This window comes from Aplysia californica, unplaced genomic scaffold, assembly GCF_000002075.1.
Source record: "Aplysia californica isolate F4 #8 unplaced genomic scaffold, AplCal3.0 scaffold00549, whole genome shotgun sequence".
In the NCBI taxonomy this organism is placed as follows: Eukaryota; Metazoa; Mollusca; class Gastropoda; order Aplysiida; family Aplysiidae; genus Aplysia; species Aplysia californica.
In genome coordinates, this window is record NW_004797819.1 from 272,591 (window position 1) to 289,564 (window position 16,974).

Below are 16,974 nucleotides of genomic sequence, written 5' to 3' on the forward strand. Positions count from 1 at the left end.
TACACTTTAGCACTTTGTGGGGTCGCTCAATTCATTTTTTAAGTCTAGAAACCCCAAAACGCCAGTTTTTGTCTTTTTAGACCAATGCGTTCTATATAGGGAGCCATCCCTTCCATTTATAGCCGTAATATAATCCCGAAATCACCGCGCATTCATCGGCCGCGATGGGGCCTTCGGCCCCGCTGACCCGATCTGCTTGGATCCAGCCCTGGAATCTTCTGGAGAAAAAAAAGTCTGGTTCTTAAAAAAGTCAAAATCAAAATCATTGATACCTCGCCTCCTGCTCATGAAGGGTGGTTTAGGATAAGAACCTAGATCTAGCGCTTAAACTTAAGTAAAAGAAAGAATTCTGCTCTTTAGAGCCTAGAGCCTCTATGTAATTAGATCTATTCTGTTTTACATCAGAACAAAAAATGAAAAGATGAGTGTACTAGTGTTTCAGCAGAGCCACTCTTGATCGGGCTCAGGGTCACAATTTCAATTCTAAAAAAGGGGGGACAGATCCCTACCCTCAGTGGACAGGGTTTTGTGATAGATTAAGGGACAGGTCTAATCTGTGATTTGATACAGATTATTTATAACGAACAAAGACAAATGACTTTGGCAGTCGGCATAGTTTAAGATTTCCATCTTGAGAAAGATTCTGGCATGATGGAAATGGGTAAAGACGGAAGTTCTGTCTCACGGATTTCTGATTTCTGGACAATCTGGTTGAGACAAAGATATAGGCATTAGATTAGGCATATATATATGTCTCGGCGTGATGAATTTGTGAGATTGGAACTCATCCATGACGCCAATTTTATTCGCAGGAACCTGCAGAACGCAGTGTGTTCCTACTATGACTTTGAGCAGCCAACAAACCTCCAGCCCTCTATGTCTGTTCTTGGAGACTTGACCATAGGGGACGGGGAGTCTGTGGCTCCCAGCACCACTTTCATCAAAACGTGGAAAATTAAGAATCAGGGTGAGCAAGTTTCTGTACAAATCTTTGAAGCCATACATTGCCTTCAGTGATTAATTAAGTAAAATTGTTTGTTTTTATTTATATGATGTTCGGGTGATTGGAAAGTGGCACTGGTAGGTCCTACGTCTATGCTTTTCTCTATTGTTTCTGTCTGTCTATATATTACTTTTTCCCAGTTCTGAATGTGCCATGCCACTGTATGAATATATGCTTCTCTGTACTCAAACAAACAGTCAAAATGAGTGGTTGGCACAGGCTTTGGTGTGGCTTAGGCCTACTCCTTCTTTCATTCTTTCACATCAAACACCTACTTTCACCATCTGTCCATCTTTCCTTTGTATACTCTCTGGTAACACCTCTCTAATCTTTGACTCTTTAACTTCATGACCTCTTTATTTTGCATGTCCCGTAAAACACATACTAATACCCTCGCAAAACATGTACTAGTAACCCCCAGGGCAGTGCTGCTGACTGAAGGTATCTTTAGGCCGTTCCCAAAGGGGAAATATTAACATGTTTTTATGCACAGTAGAATTGTAAATGGGCTGATTTATCAGTGCTTGCTCAAACTGTGCAGGAACAACATGGGAGAACTGGTGCTTTTTCTTTCCTCATCCACTATCGTCATATATTCCCTCGTCTTCTTTTGATTGTCACTCTCTTGGGATCTGCTACTCCCGGGGTGCCTTGGTGGTCGAAGCGGACTTTGTGGTGTTGAGGCTAGAGAGATTATCAGAGTAAGCCTGATTCCCCGTTTGGACCTCTCTGTTGACATCCACCCCTTGGCGCTCATATGATAACCTTATGCAGTTGCGAGCACCATAAAAACTTACTAAAAAACAAGCTATACCTTGACAATAGTTGTACATCATGTCCACTTCTCAGGCATGGACCGCTGGCCACCCGGCTGTCATCTTCGCTTCTGCAGTGGTGACAACCTGAGCACAGTGGAACGGCGGATGGTGGACGCGTTGTTACCTGGCGAGGAGCTAGATGTGTCCATCGAGATGAGGTCACCAGCCGCCAGCGGGGCCTACCACAGCATGTGGCGCATGAGCACAGCCACAGGGATCTACTTTGGCGGTGAGGAGGGATATAAATTATAATACGTGCTGTTCTGGGGGGTTTTTTTGGGTGCAAGTAAAGCACACACTAGAATAATGTGGGGGTTGTAAAAACATCTGTGCTGGGGTAAAAATGGGGAAATGGGTAGCCATGATCATCGCTGATGACTGTTTCAGATCTGGCACTTGATGGTGATGATGAAATTATTATCCCTACCCCCACCACCCCTATATTCTAACTCATCTAGTGCTGTAGCGACAGCATACATACAGGCTTACACACACATACGTACACCTATTTATGCACACACAATGACATCGTGCCAACCGCAAGGTTGGTATCGCCGGGGATTGGGTCGTCGCTCACTGTTGTAAGTGTGTTATCTTTCTTCATTTAATTCAGCTAGTACAATCTTGTCTTACGAGCTAAAAGGTTGTGTTGGTGTCATTTCTTTCGCTCTACACCGCGCAATATCCTGCGTCACTGTAAGATGCAGGTATGCTCTTATAGGAACAGTAGACTGAGCACTGGGACTGTCATCTTAACCCGGCATTAATTTCAAAATATCAGGCATCTGATTGAAGTACCGGTTGTTGTTGTTGTTGTTATCGATCCAGCAACATCTGGGCTCTCGCCCTTCTGTCCAATGCCATGTAGTGATAAGTGCAGGTTTGCTGCAGTTGCTGTAATGTAGGAGTACCGGTAAATGTTTTATTTTTGACAAAGCAAGAACCAACAAAAGTATAAAAATTCGTTCATAGCCTCATCAACACAACCTATTAAGACATTGCCAGTTGTGCTAGAAAAACATTGTTTTGTGTGTCCTTCCAATTACCTTTTGTGTATGTGTTCATCCTTGTTTGTTAATGTGTGTACATGTGAGTGTTGATGAGAGAGAGAGAGAAGGGGAGAGTGTGTGTGTGTGTGTGCGTATGTGTTGACAAGTGCATGTGCGTGCGTGTATTTACAATGCTGCAACAAATTTGTTATTCAAGGAGATCAATAAAATTTCATCAAGTCTGATCTCCCCCCCCCACAGGGCAGTGCGACTGACTGAATCCCAAAAGGGGGATATTAACATGTTCCTGTGCACAGGAGAATTATAAATGGGCTGACTTATCAATGTCATGCTCATTCTGTGCCGAAACAACATAGGGGGAACTGCTGCTTTTTCTGTCCTCATCCTTACTATCGTCATTTTCCTCTACTTCTTTTGTATGTTTGTCCCTCTCTTGTGAACTGCTATTTCCGGGGTGCCTTGATAATCAAAGCAGACTTTGTGCTGTTGAGGCTAGAGAGGTGAGCAGAGTAAGCCTGATTCCCCATTTTGGACTTCTCTGTTGACGTCCACCCCTTGGCGCTCATATGACCTTATGTTGTGAGCGCCGTAAAACCGTACATAAACTAAACTAAAAAGATCAATATGTCTTCTGAATCTGATCTTGTCAGTATTTTAGTGTTTTACTAGTTTTAGCGCATATAAATGGCCGCTTGCTCTGCATGCTACCCAGGAAGATGAGGTTGTTTCAGAATGCTCTCAGGTTTGCTGGGGTAATAGTATAGATTGTGAAACGCATAGAGCTTGCTGTTAGGCGGGGATTTGTGCTATACAAATTTTATCTATTATTAAAGCACATACAGCTTGCTGTTGAGCGGGGATTTGCGCAATACAAATGCTGTCTATTATTATCTAATGTTCTGTGGTCCACTCTCTTGTCCTCCGCGGCCGGCAGACGTGATCAACGTGCAGGTGATGGTGGCCGAGGGCGGCCTGCTAGGTCTGACCCAACAGTTGGCCCGCATAGGTGGGACCCCGGGCCAAGTCTCAATCCCCAACCCGTTCCCGCAGCCCGCAGGCCACCACAGTTCTTCCATGGATGCAGCCACACAGCCACAGCCACAGCCACAGCCACAACAGCAGCAGATTGTGTTATTCAGCGGGGGTCCTGCGGCTGGCCAGGTGAGATTTTTTTTTCTTGCTGCTGTTTTGCTCCCTTTTAGTAGAAATTATGCAAACTGAGCCCAAAAGTGTGAAATTATGCGTTTCTCTTAATTTTAGCAAAGAATGATAAAGGTAAATATTTAGAAATTATGCAAAAAATGATCAAATTTTGCTAAATTATGCGGGGTGCAGAACACCAAGGGGACAGATTTACCAGTTTTGATTTTGTTGGGAGTTTTTATACATCTAGGCCGCGTCGTGTGACATATATGTTTATGTCATATGTGACAAATGCAGTTTTTGGGACACCTAAATAGACACAACGGTCTTGAACATCTAACTTTCACTGGCAAAATTAAAGGCAAACGAGGCAGGGGCAGGCCCAGAACAATCTACTTGGGGAACCTAAACAAATGGGTAACGGGGAAAGATCAGGAAAACATAGCTTTTTTTAAGAGCGTCCGAGCAATGGAATGAATGGAGAGCAATGATCGCCAATGTCTGTCTCAGATCTGGCACTGGATGATGATGTGTGTTTTTTTTGTCAGATGCAGCAACAGCAGGACCCGACAGGCGGAGGGGGCTTGGAGAGGCCGGCTGCGTCCATCGAGGAGGACACGGACATGTCCTAGCGTCTGCCCGAGTGTGAATGGAAGGGAGAGAACTTGGCCAAATGAATGAGGATGACGGTGTAAATCTCAACCCCCTGGGTACCCCGGGTACCTTCGTGACGGCGGTGTTGGTTCGGGATTATTTTGTTGTTCGTCTGATGCAGTTGTGTGGTTTTTTTCTCCTTCGCTGCTGATTGTTGTGGTTTGGATGAAGGGTTGACCAAGTGGCCTAGATGAATTTGGGCCAAGAATCTGATGATTGGCTGATTATTTTTTCTTTTTTTTTCCCCCTCCGCATTTGTGAATGTTTTGCCAAATTGTTTGTTAAGGGTATTCTTTTGCTGGGTTTTTTTTTTTTTCCTCTGAGCGGAAAAAAAAGGATATGTGGGTGTGTAGGTAGGAGGAGGGGGAGGGTATATTTTATTTTGTTTCCAAAAAACGGTGCTAGTGGGGGATTCATGTGTAACTTGTCTAGACGTGTTCACAGGACGTTGGAAGCTTTTTCTCTTGCACTTACACACCTCTCTGACTGCTCTGGGATTTAGGGAACTTTTGGCTGTGAAGATATTACGTTGTGAATGGAGGAATCAAGAGACAGTGTGGGTCTTCCTTGGGTTTTGGGGGGGGGGTGTTGTAGTTTTTTTTGTGGGGGTAGGGGGGGGGGGACATTTTTTTTGTTAAGTAAAATGAAAAAGCTTTTAAAGCATAGGAAGTTTAGTTGGGGTTTTGTCTTTGCTTTTTAAAAAATAAATTCTAATTCCCTTGGTTTTGGTTAGGTTTTGTTATATAAATCTGTTAGTGCAGTGATGGACAATGCTCTTTTTATTTCATTTTTTATAGAGGGTTAAAAAATGGTCAAAATGACGTCAATGATAGTACAAGACAAGAGGGGCCACTTCTCTCTTTGAGCCAATTAAAAAAGTGTCCTCAAAATTTGGTGGCGCCCTCTTCACAAAAGCGCACCTTTAGCGAACAGAGTTACCCTACTTGAGTTTTTAAAAATCAAAGTGAAACTAGGATGTTTTGGGATAAATTTCGGAAGAACGCTTTTTTAAAATGGTTACGCTGACAAAAAACCTTTTCCGGAGGAAAGGGTGATGGTTTTCTTCGTTTAATTTGACTTTAGAATGAAAGGCGAGAGGTCATTAAAATTTAAAAAACCTAAAACTCCGCACTGAACGAACCCGAACTGCTGATGAACAGCAGTTGATCTGCGCACGCAAGGAGGTGCTATTCCTATTCTTCTTTTGGAAAAACGAAAGAGAGCTTCAAAACAGACTGCAGCGCCATCTGAAGCAAAGAGCATACTTCCTGCGGACACTTTTTTGGCTGAGTGAACCATCTTGTTATGTACTATCATTGATGACATGTACCCACAAGCCTACGCAGTCTTTTGAAGAACGATACCTTTTTACAGGGAGATGATATTACCCTACAGATTTTGGGGTTTTTTTTTAGCTGCAGTTGTTTGGCAAGAGAATGAAAAGAAGCCCTGGACCGTTGATCATGTGTAAAACTGTCGTGTTTTCCTCCTCCGCTGTGCGCACAGACGGGTTACTTCTTGGCAAGCCCCGTCTTAGTTTCCTATTACAGTGAGATCCCGTGATGGTAATAATAATGGTTGTCTTACAGAGATGGACTTTTGGACAGTGTCATTATATATTTGTGAGGCATCGTGGTGAAGCCAGGCACTCGTGAAAATAATTAAATCAAAGAAATTGGCATTTTTTTCCTGCATTTTATTTGCATTGAAAAACACATTTCTGTGTGGATTTAACTGAGAAAAAAATTGATTAAAGGCTTAACAGGTGTCAATTTCCAGTTTCCAAGGACTCTCAAGCTAAGGAAATTACCAAACTTTGATGGCCATTTCCTCGCTAATTTCACCTCTGAAAGCAGGCGACTCTGATCCCCTTCAATCGCAAATATTTCGACTTCTATCCAACATAGATGGATATTTTTTCCCACCAAAAGCAAGGCAAACGAACAGGCTTTCAGATGATAACAATAACCCCATATGCCCAAAATTTGATAAGCGCCTGATTCCACCATGTCGCGACACATTTTTAAAAACGCAAGGTAGGAGTGGTTGTTTGTATAGGTGATTGTCTTGGACAGATGGCTGTTAGGGCAGGTTTTACTGTAGTGTAACAGTTCAAAGATATTTCCCTAGTTACTTGAAAAGTTGATTTGTTCGTCACGTCTTTGTTCGAGCACAGTTCTTAGTTCACTACTTTCTTTGGTAGTACAATAAACATTATTATTCAGATGCCTTGGGCCAGACTAAAAAAGAAAAAAATCGATTAAATAGAAGATATTCATTTGACTTTAAGTAAGTTCAAATTTTATAAAATCTGATTTATATTTTAGGAAGTACTGTTTAGCCCAACATTTTTTTTTTTTTTAAGGGTTTGGGTCGGGTTTTTTGGTTGTTGGGTTTTTTTGTTTTTTGTGGTTGGGGGGGTGTAATTAGATAATTTTTTAATTTCTCTTTTTCCTTTTTTTTTAGTGGGGGGAGATGATCTCATTAGTGGTTTTGCTATGGGGTTTCACTGTACGTTTGACTGCTGACTTTTAACCAGAACGTTTGTCCCAGGAGTTAACCGATAATAAACAATTACTGTGCTCTACGTCTGACTGTTGGGCAATCACGATCCAACACGCTCGGTTTACTTCAGGATCGCCCAGTTTTACTTGTCCATGTTTTTGATATTGTTTTTCCACTTGTCTCACCAGGGAAATCACGCTAGCAGAGAATATGGTGGGGTTTTTGTTTTTTGGGGGGTTTTTTTGGTCTGTGTTTGGTTTTGGAATTATTTCCTCTCCTCTCCTGACAACCGACACCCCCCCCCCCCCTCCCCCCGCCACCGCACCCTTCCATTTTTTTTTCCTAAATTTGTAGTTTTCCTCCAATTTTTTTTTTAAATGGGGAACTTTGCATATATATAATTATAATATTTGCATTTAAGCTGGTCGCGAGGTTGATGAAACAGCTGATTTGTTTTGCTCTAAAGTCTGCGGTGCAACGGTTTACTACGTCACTGTCGCATGCTGAAAATGTGAGCTTAACTTTAACCTTTGTGAGAGGGAAGTTCTCATATATATATATATCTCCATCTATCTACTGAGACGTCGTTTCCCTTCCTGTTTGGGTTAGCCCCCCAACACTAAAGCTACAACAAATAATATGTTTACTACAGCAAAGGATATCTCACTGTCGCTACCGTCTGTTGTTGGAGTTCTGCTCTCGTATAAAATTTGTAAAATACGACTTACTGCCTTTGCCTGTCATCGGAGCTTGGCTTTTCTTTAAGTTTAAGGATATCAGTACTGTACCCTGATATTTCCTGAATGTTGTACTTTTCTTTGAGGGCACAAATACCGTAGGCCTACTTTGATACTTCCTGAACGTTTCGCGTAATGTTCCCTCCTTGTATGTGTGTGACTTTTTGTCCTCGGACAACAGCTAGAGCTATGTACAATGTGGGTGGTTGGCAGGTGCTCTGGTGTGGTTTGCTTCTTCTTTCCTATCAAATGTCTATCGTCCTTATGGCCCCTCCTTCTTTTTTGTGTTTGTTACTCTCTTGTAACACCTCTAATCTACGGCACTTATATGACCTTATTGTGTTGCAAATGTCATAAAACTCCTTTTAAACAAAACTAGCTACAATGGGTGAAAAATTCCATTCAGTATTTATCGTGTTATGTGAACTGTTCCATAATACTGGTTTATCATCTTATCCTGCTGCTGGAAAGTATTCGCAGCAGAGAGTGCTTTTGGGTTCACAACAGAGGTCAGAGGTGCTTGCTATATATATATATTTATTCTGGGCTCATACACACATACGTATATATGTATATTTTGTACAAGTTTCCCTCTGACTGTTTACATGTACTGTACTGTTTACAATCGAATGCTTCCTCAGTGGAATAACTAAGGTTTTGCTGTTCTCAAATGGGAATTTAAATTTTCACTCCCAGAAAATAAAACGAAGATGAAATTTGTCAGCTTGTGTGTGGTCTGTATTGTCGTAGAGTGGCCGTAGTGAAGCTTTATCTAGCCTAAATATACACTCCCATCGTTACAAGAATAGAAAAACAAGGCGCTCACATTTCTTACAGCACAACAAGTTTTCAACACTGGAGAACTACATATTCGTGTAAACCTAAACGCACAGTAAGTTCAGAAGGTATCATGCCAGGCTTTAGTGCACACGACCCTGGTTCAAATTCCCACTCTTGAGCATGGCTGGCTGGGTTTGGAACCCTTTGAGTTTGAGGCTCTACCTAAGTAGGAGGAGATAGATGTGGGTGGTTGGCGGGTGCTCTGGTGTGGTTTGCTTAAATTCTTTCCTATCAAACATCTGTCATCTTTATCTCTCCTCCTTCTTTTTTGTGTTTGTTACTCTCTTGAAACACTTCTAATCTTCGGCACTTATATTTATATGACCTTATTGTGTTGCAAGTGCCGTAAAACACTTACTAAAACTAAAGGAGGAGATGGATGGTAAAATCGGGTGGTCTTAAAAACTCTTTAATGTCCAAATATATATATAAATAATTCTTGAACTTCCAACTTACATACAACTTGGTTGGAGAATAGGTAGGCTATATCATTGCAGGCGGAACATTAATGCCATAGCTGCTTCTTCCTCCTCTCCAGGATCCATGAAGGGGTTGGCTTGGTGACCGTGCCGTTATCGGCTGGTAATGGTTGAATATTCTTCTGGGTTTTCCCGCGCAGATTACTGTTTACTGTCTCTACCCAACCATCTTGAGACACAGAGAATAATGAATTCTTAGAACGAAAAGGCTTTGATCATTCACAGACACTGATTTTCCAGCGGATAGACCTGATCAGTGGGTGGTTGGCGGGTGCTCTGGTGTGGTTTGCTCCTTCTTTCCTATCAAACATTTATCATCCTAATCTCCCATTCTTTTTTTAGGTTTGTTACTCTCTTGTAACACCTCTAATCTTCTGGCACTCATATGACCTTATGCAGTTGCGAGGGCCGTAAAACCTCTACTCAAAACTAAAACTAAGACCTGATCACTAAGGCAGAAAATATTCAGAGACGTCTCAGGCGAGCACCCAGGAACTATTCGGAGACGCACTCCCGCACACAGATGCACTGCTTTTGGGGGGTCAAACTGCGTGTTAGTTGGTGCAGATCACACATATATAGCTACTAAAACTGTCGCAAATCAATTATTTTCCAGAAAATTTCGAACTTAACTGCAAATCAAATTATGGGTTAAAACAGGGGGGCATGCTCCTCTCCCCTAACCCCCCAGATTTTTTAACTTGGTTTAGAGGCCCAAAGCATTTTGATTGGTCTATTAGTCTATCTCTGTTGGAGACATCTCCGAATAGATACTGTGGATCACTACAGAATCGGTATTTCTTTGTATTTTGTGCTGTATGGGGGGTGGGGGGGGGGATGACTCAGTGAGGCCTTTCTCAACACTTGGCTTCTTCATGTAAGTCTTGAGCAGATTTCTCTCCCTTGTCCTCCACAACTTAAGGTCCGTCAGGACTGGCTTCTTGTCTGTGTGGGTGGTTGGCAGGTGCTCTAGGGTGAGGTGTGCTCCTTCTAAGTTCTTTCCTATCAAACATCTACTGTCCGTATCCCTCCTCCTTCTTTTCTGTGTGGGTGGTTGGCGGGTGCTATGGTGTGGTTTGCTCCTTCTTTCCTATCAATCAAACATCTTGATCTCCCCTCCTTCTTTTTTGTGTTTGTTACTCTCTTGTAACATTTCTAATCTTCAGCACTTATTTGACCTTGTGTTGAAATTCCCCCAAAACACTCTTACATGTATTAAAACTAAAAACTGCCTTGTACCTGTCAGCCGGGGTCGTTGAGTGTTGTTGACCGTGACGTTTTTGTCGGAGACATTCTCCTTGTGTCTTCATGGCAGCTGGTTCGTTCTTCAAGCCACTCTGAACTGTCCCCGTCGCTTTATGCAAGAGAAATTCTGAAATTATGCAAACTGAGCTAAAAAATGTGAAATTATGCATAGTATAGTATAGTATAGTATAAGGTTTTACGGCGCTCGCAACTATACTATACTATGCATGGTTGATGGATGCATTATAATGGGAAATTATGCGATTCTGTTAATTTTAACAAAGAACGATAAAGGAAAATAATAAGAAAGTATGCAAAAAAAATTATCAAATTTTGCTAAATTATGCGGGGTGCATAAAACCAAGGGGACAGTCTAAAGTAGCCTACTAATTGTTGGAAGGTTGCTTTGCTAATTGCTTTGGATTGGGTGGCTTATTTCTATTTGTGTCACAAGGCGGTCGAATCAGGCGCTCGTCAATTTTTGGGCATGTGGAGTCATTGGTATTATCTTAAATTAAAGCTTTTTCATTTTGTCTTGCCCTGGATGGCAAAAAATATCCATTTATCTTTAATATATTTGCGAATGAAGGAGATGTGGGTCACCTGGTTTCAGAGGTATAATAAATGAGAAAATGGCCGCCAAAGATGAGTTATTAAATTTCCTTAGCTTGAGAGTCTGTGAGAAATGAAAATTTATATTTTTTGTACCCTTAACTTTAATCAATGTTTTTTCAGTAAAATCCACACAGAAATGAGTTCTTTAATGGTCATGAAAGGTGAGCCAAAAAACGAAAATTCAATAAAAATTCACAAACCTGCGGAAAAATGCCAGTTTCTTCACTTTGGTTATTTTGACGAGCGCCTGATTCTGCTGTGTCTGACTTGCGACTGTACTGCCAGTACTTGCTTGTCAAGGAGTGAGTGTATAGTGCTGCACTGTGGAGTAATTCACTACCTCAGAATTCTAAAGTTCCGTCAGACATTTTTGGCCGTTTTGAGATACTACTAAGAAGACCATGTGGTAAAAAAAAAAAACGTTCTATCTGCTCTATTAAAATCATATTATTCGGAATCATTATCAAGATATTCAAAGATTTTTTTGGAAAAAGTTTGACTTTTTTTTTTGTGAAACGTAAAATCTTTGAGTAAAATTTCTCAAAAGTAGATAGGCCTACTGAGCAGATAGGACTTTGTATTGTAACTCTGAGGTACATGTAGCGCAAACTTCTGCTGCTCTGACTCTGACTAGTCTAACTACCGGTACTGGCTTGTCAAGTAGTAAAGTAAGTGTATACAGTGAAGTCTGCTTAATGTGAACATGCTTTATTTGAAAAATCTGTTAAAGTGAACGATATTCTGTGGTCCTGATTGAAATGCTATTTGTTTAATAAGTTGAAAAAATAGTGGATAATTTAAAAATGAACGGGTTTCATGGGGCAATCGGATAAAGTGAACGCCCAAAATGAGTGAGAGCGAAGAAGGGAACGACTGTGTCACTGTCGCAATGCTGTGAAAATAAAATTCTTTGCCTCGGGCATCGGCAGGCAATCCCAGCTCGACGTTGACGATGGCAATCTCAATCAGAAAGAAAGAGCTCTAGTCTAGCTAGGCTCGCCCGCTGTGTTGTCCCCACCTCCACCCTACCAAAATGGTTAAACTGAACCTTGGATAAAATGAATACTTTCTTCTGGTCTCAAAGCTTAAGGGGACTCCACTTTGGTGTTATGTAGTAATTGTCGGGTATTTGGAATGTCATCATGTGTGTGACGACGCCTGCTGATAAAATGAGTGACTTCTCAGATAGTATAAAAATATATTTGATCTCACCTCAGGATTTAATTGATTTATTCAACAGATTTGGTGAAGGAATTTTGCAAAGGTACTGGGAAAATCTTATCGGTTTTTCATCAGTTAAATCCTCTGCATGCATTGTCTTCTCCTGACACCATTTATGTGCGTGTGTGTGTGTGTGTGTGTAACATCATGGAGAAATCAGGTGCTCAACAAAATAATGAAATTGAAGAAACCAACATTTTTCCGCTTCTTTGGCAATTCTTACTTGTTTGGGTTTTATTTTTTATATATATATTTTTTTTTTTTTTTTATGTTTAAAAACATAAGTAAAAGGCACCAACATGTAAATTTGCAGTTTAACACTTTGAAAGTTACCAAACTTTGGCGGCAGTTTTCTCTCTAATTTTACATGACACCAGGCGAACTAGCCCACCACCTCCAACTTCAATTGCAAATACCTCAACTTTCATTCAAGATAAATTGGGAGGGGGGGGGGGGGGGGGGGGTCATAGAAAGCAAGAAAAATGAAGGTGTTGTTAAGATTAGACCAATAACTCAATCATAAATATGCCCAAAAATTGGCGAGGAGTGCCTCATTCCACCATGTCGTGACACATTTATTCTCCCATTTTTTTTCTTTTTCTTTTTATAGTAGGTTCTTATGACTTCTACCTGTAGCCTGCGGAAATGTTTTCCTCTTGTCTCTGACTCTGTGAATGTTTTGTTTTGTCTTCATGCTCCAGCGACTGAGGAAGGCACAGGTGTGTTGGGCTAACTTTTGACTTATTCACATCATTTCCGGCTGGGATTGGTATTCTGGAAGTTTTTGTTTTTGTGAGGGGTGGGTGGAGAGGGTTGGTTCTTTTCATAATTATCAAAATAACACATGTATAAAAATAAGTAGCATGTGTATAGGGAATATCCCCGCTCTACAGCAAGCTGTGCGTTTTACACTATACATGTATCATCACCCCAGCAGACCACAGAACACTCAGAAACATTCTCAGCTTCCCAGGAAGCATACAGTGCAAGCAGCTGATGAAACTCTCAAACACTAACAAACTTTTAAATTGGAGGCATGGGGGTAAAGGTGTGTGTTCAATTGAGTTGGTTTTTTTTGGATGTGCTTTTTGTCATGGTTTTTTTTTTAAATTTCTTTTCAGCAGCTACTCTTGTATTGTATCGCAGAAGTCACGTCAGATCCAGAGAGAAAGATTTTTTTCCCCTTTTCGCTGACTGCTTGTCCAATGTTAATATGTACGTACGGTGTCACATTGGAAGATTCTCTTGATTTGATTGTGTGCTGTGGAGGAGACTCTACTAGATGTGGTACTGAGTCCAGAGTCACTTTCCTCTCCTTTACACTACCGGTACCCTTTCGCTTCCTTTTCCTCCTATCCAGACAATGTTTTTCCTCTTCTCACTTTTGTCACGTATTCAGAACTGTCGACTTTTGAGGGCTCCGACTGTCAACATGTGGTCTAGTCTGTCTATCTGTGTGTCATTGCCATTGTGACACACCTTCTTATGAACCTGATTGTTGTATGTTCACAGTGTGGGTGGTTGGCGGGTGCTCTGGTGTGGTTTGCTCCTTCTTTCCTTCTATTAAACATCTATCATCCTTATCTCCTCTTGTTCTTTTTTATGTTTGTTACTCTCTTGTAACACCTCTAATCTTCTGGGCGCTCATATGACCTTGTGCAGTTGCGATCGCTGTAAAACCTCTGCTAAAACTAAACTAATATAACTATGTTCACAGTTGAGTTTGTTCCAAACTTTTTGCCTCACTCACACTACTATCACTTTGTGGGTGGTTAGCGGGTGGTCTGGTGTGGTTTGTTTCTTCTTTCCTGTCAAACATGATCTATCGTCTTTATCTCCCCTCCTCCTTTTTCTTGTTTGTTACTCTCTTGTTACACCTCTAATCTTCGGCACTTATATGACCTTATTATTGTGTTGGAAGTGCCGTAAAACTCTTACTAATTACTAAAACAATAAAACTTTTCCTCCTATCTAGACAATTTTTTCCCCCTTCTCACTTTCACGTACAAAATAATGTATTCAGAACAGTCGACTTTTGAGGGGCTCCGACTGTCAACTTGTGGTCTGTCTATCTGAGTGTCATGAGATCTATGAACCCGATTGTGTGTTCCAAACTTTTTGCCTCCCAGTACCATCACTTTGTACATTTCACCCAACACAGAGTACAAAAATGATCATCATCTCATCCCATACATGCCATGTCATGGACAGTAAACATAATCAAGATGGTTGGAAATGTTTCTAGAACTTGTCGCTAGCTCTGCTTCTTTACTTTTCCTAACCAAGGTCTTACTTGTAATAATAATATTACATGTATTGCTACATGATGAATGCATTATAACATGTTACCCATATTGCGCAACCATATGTCTGGGAAGAACATTGTAATGAAGACTTTTTGACATGTGGAATAAACATGTGCCATATAAGCAAACGTACCGTCTCGGACTTGTTCTGTGTATACTTATATTTTGTAATGTATTGGTGACATGTGACATGTGGTTTATCAAATCACTACCTCAGAATTACAAAGTTCTACTCTGCACAGTAGGCCTACCTAGTTTTGGGAAAATTTGATGTAAAAAATTCTAAGTTTCACAGTACCCGGTATGTCAAAATTTTTCAAATAAGATTCTTTATATATCTGATCTTGACAATGACTCATAATAACCTTATAATTACAATTTTGATCAAACAGATAGAACATTTATTCAATTTATTTATTGTGAGGTGTCATGGTGAAATCAGGCGCTGGTCAAAATAATGAAAGGGAGTGCTTATTTAGGCCACATATGGCCTAAATAAGGTAAGGGAGGGGGTTTTAGCTTATTTAGGCCACACATGCTCAAACTACCCTTTTCAGGCAACTGAGTTCATTCCACTTTCATATAATGGTGCACCTTTCTCATTTAGTACAGTTTTGTCTCAGTGTACAACTTATAAATCATAATCATAATGAATATTGTAAGAACGAAGCACATTATCTTTTTTAAAATTGTAATTTAATTATTTAATTTATTTATTTGTTTATTTATTTATCAGTTGCGAGCGCCGTAAAACCTCTACTAAAAATAAAATAAATTTTTTTTTTTTTTTTTTTTATATGTGGAATGAATGTCATTTAACTCTATCCAAAAAAGATTTTAATTTCAAAATCTCCAGTAGATGTACTCACTCAAAACTGTTAATCAATCAAGCACTTTTCTCTTTTATGAAATGAAACTAAAGGAGTAGACCTAGATCTAGATCTATATTCTATATAGATCTATGAATTTTGCAACATTTAAATGCACACGTGAGAATATGGGCCACCACAGTGTATTATAATTTATTGTGAGCACCGGTCTATAGTACAGGCCTACCTGTAAAACTCTGTAGTGTTACAATCTAAGTTTTTCGCACTCCTACCAAAAAATTATAATATATTTCTGATGTAAAAAAAAAAATGGGTAATGAGTTATCGGAAGGCTGACTTTGGTTCTCAAGATAGCAAGTCACCTATACGTGTACCATGGAAATGCATTGTCACAATTGTGGGCTGAGCAATTTGAACTGTACGTACTGCCTTTGGAAATTTGCATATATTGAACAATTCTAGTGCTGAATGCTGTGCCCATGCTGTTTACTGTTCCAAACCCTCCAAAATAAATAATTATTGTTCCCTCCAGGCCAGTTCCAAAGGATACAGGTCCTGTCCATGACAAAAGATCAAGTGTCTGCAATGTGATGTGAGAGTTTTTAAGAAGAAATTAAAAGCGGAAAAAACAAAACCTTGACATCTAAGAAGACATGTCCTGCTGTAATAGATCTACTACGGAATACATGTAACATAATTAAAGAGACAACGAAATTACAAAGCTTACTTAATTAAGTAAGGAAGTGCTAGCTTGACCCTGTCAGGACCACCCTTGAAGTTTGTAATGTCCCAAATTTATGTGCCTGACAGAGAAGTATGGACATAAAAATCAGCTAGAGACAATGCATACAGCAAAGCAGTCTAAGAAAGACTTCACCCACTTGTAAGAGCCAGTTTCAGTAATTTCAGTGCTATTAATCCATGAAAGATGCATAACCTGTTCATGTTATATAATATTTATTATATAGGCCTCTGGTGGGTTCGATCTGTCGCATTGTATTCCTGTTTTTATCTATATGCCTCTATAGCCTACACAAAACGAAATCTGTTTTCTATTTCTACAGTTTGTAGCCTTTCCTCATCATTGCCTATAGGCCTATAGATCTATATGCTATTGCATGCTCTCTTTCTTTTCTCGCCAACTCTTCCCTACCCATAGTACAGCCTCATGTATGGCTAAAATGTAACTATAGCATTTGTATAGCGCAAATCCCCGCTCAACAGTAGGCTCTATATGCGCTTCACAATCTATACTATTACTCCAGCAGACCTCAGAGCATTTTGAAACAACCTCAACTTCCTGGGAAGCATACAGTGCAAGCAGCCATTTATAGGCGCTAAAACACTACAAACTGACAAGATCTTTCGCTGTCAATGGCCGGGTCATTCCCACGTACCTGGGTGAAGAGAGGAAAATTCGTGTAAAGTGCCTTTCCCAATGACACAACGTCGGGGCCCTGATGGGATTCGAACCCACGACCTTACGGTTGCGAGTCCGAGAGCCTTACCATTAGGCCACCGACGCTCTTCATATTGCAGGGTTGCTTTAATTCTTCCTCCCGAAAGAA

The 16,974-nt window shown here is 40.5% G+C and overlaps 1 protein-coding gene across 1 annotated transcript in view; it reads left to right on the forward strand.

Annotated features, from left to right (window-relative positions):
- LOC101861536 (protein ILRUN) overlaps window positions 1–5,349 on the forward strand; it is a 7,087-nt gene extending 1,738 nt beyond the window's left edge. The window contains exons 2-5 of the mRNA XM_005106670.3: window positions 813–967; window positions 1,853–2,050; window positions 3,766–3,992; window positions 4,523–5,349. Coding sequence (XP_005106727.1) covers window positions 813–967; window positions 1,853–2,050; window positions 3,766–3,992; window positions 4,523–4,606 — 664 coding nt within the window. The 3' untranslated portion in view covers window positions 4,607–5,349. The remainder of the gene's footprint in view (window positions 1–812; window positions 968–1,852; window positions 2,051–3,765; window positions 3,993–4,522) is intronic.
- The last annotated feature ends 11,625 nt before the right edge of the window (window positions 5,350–16,974 follow it).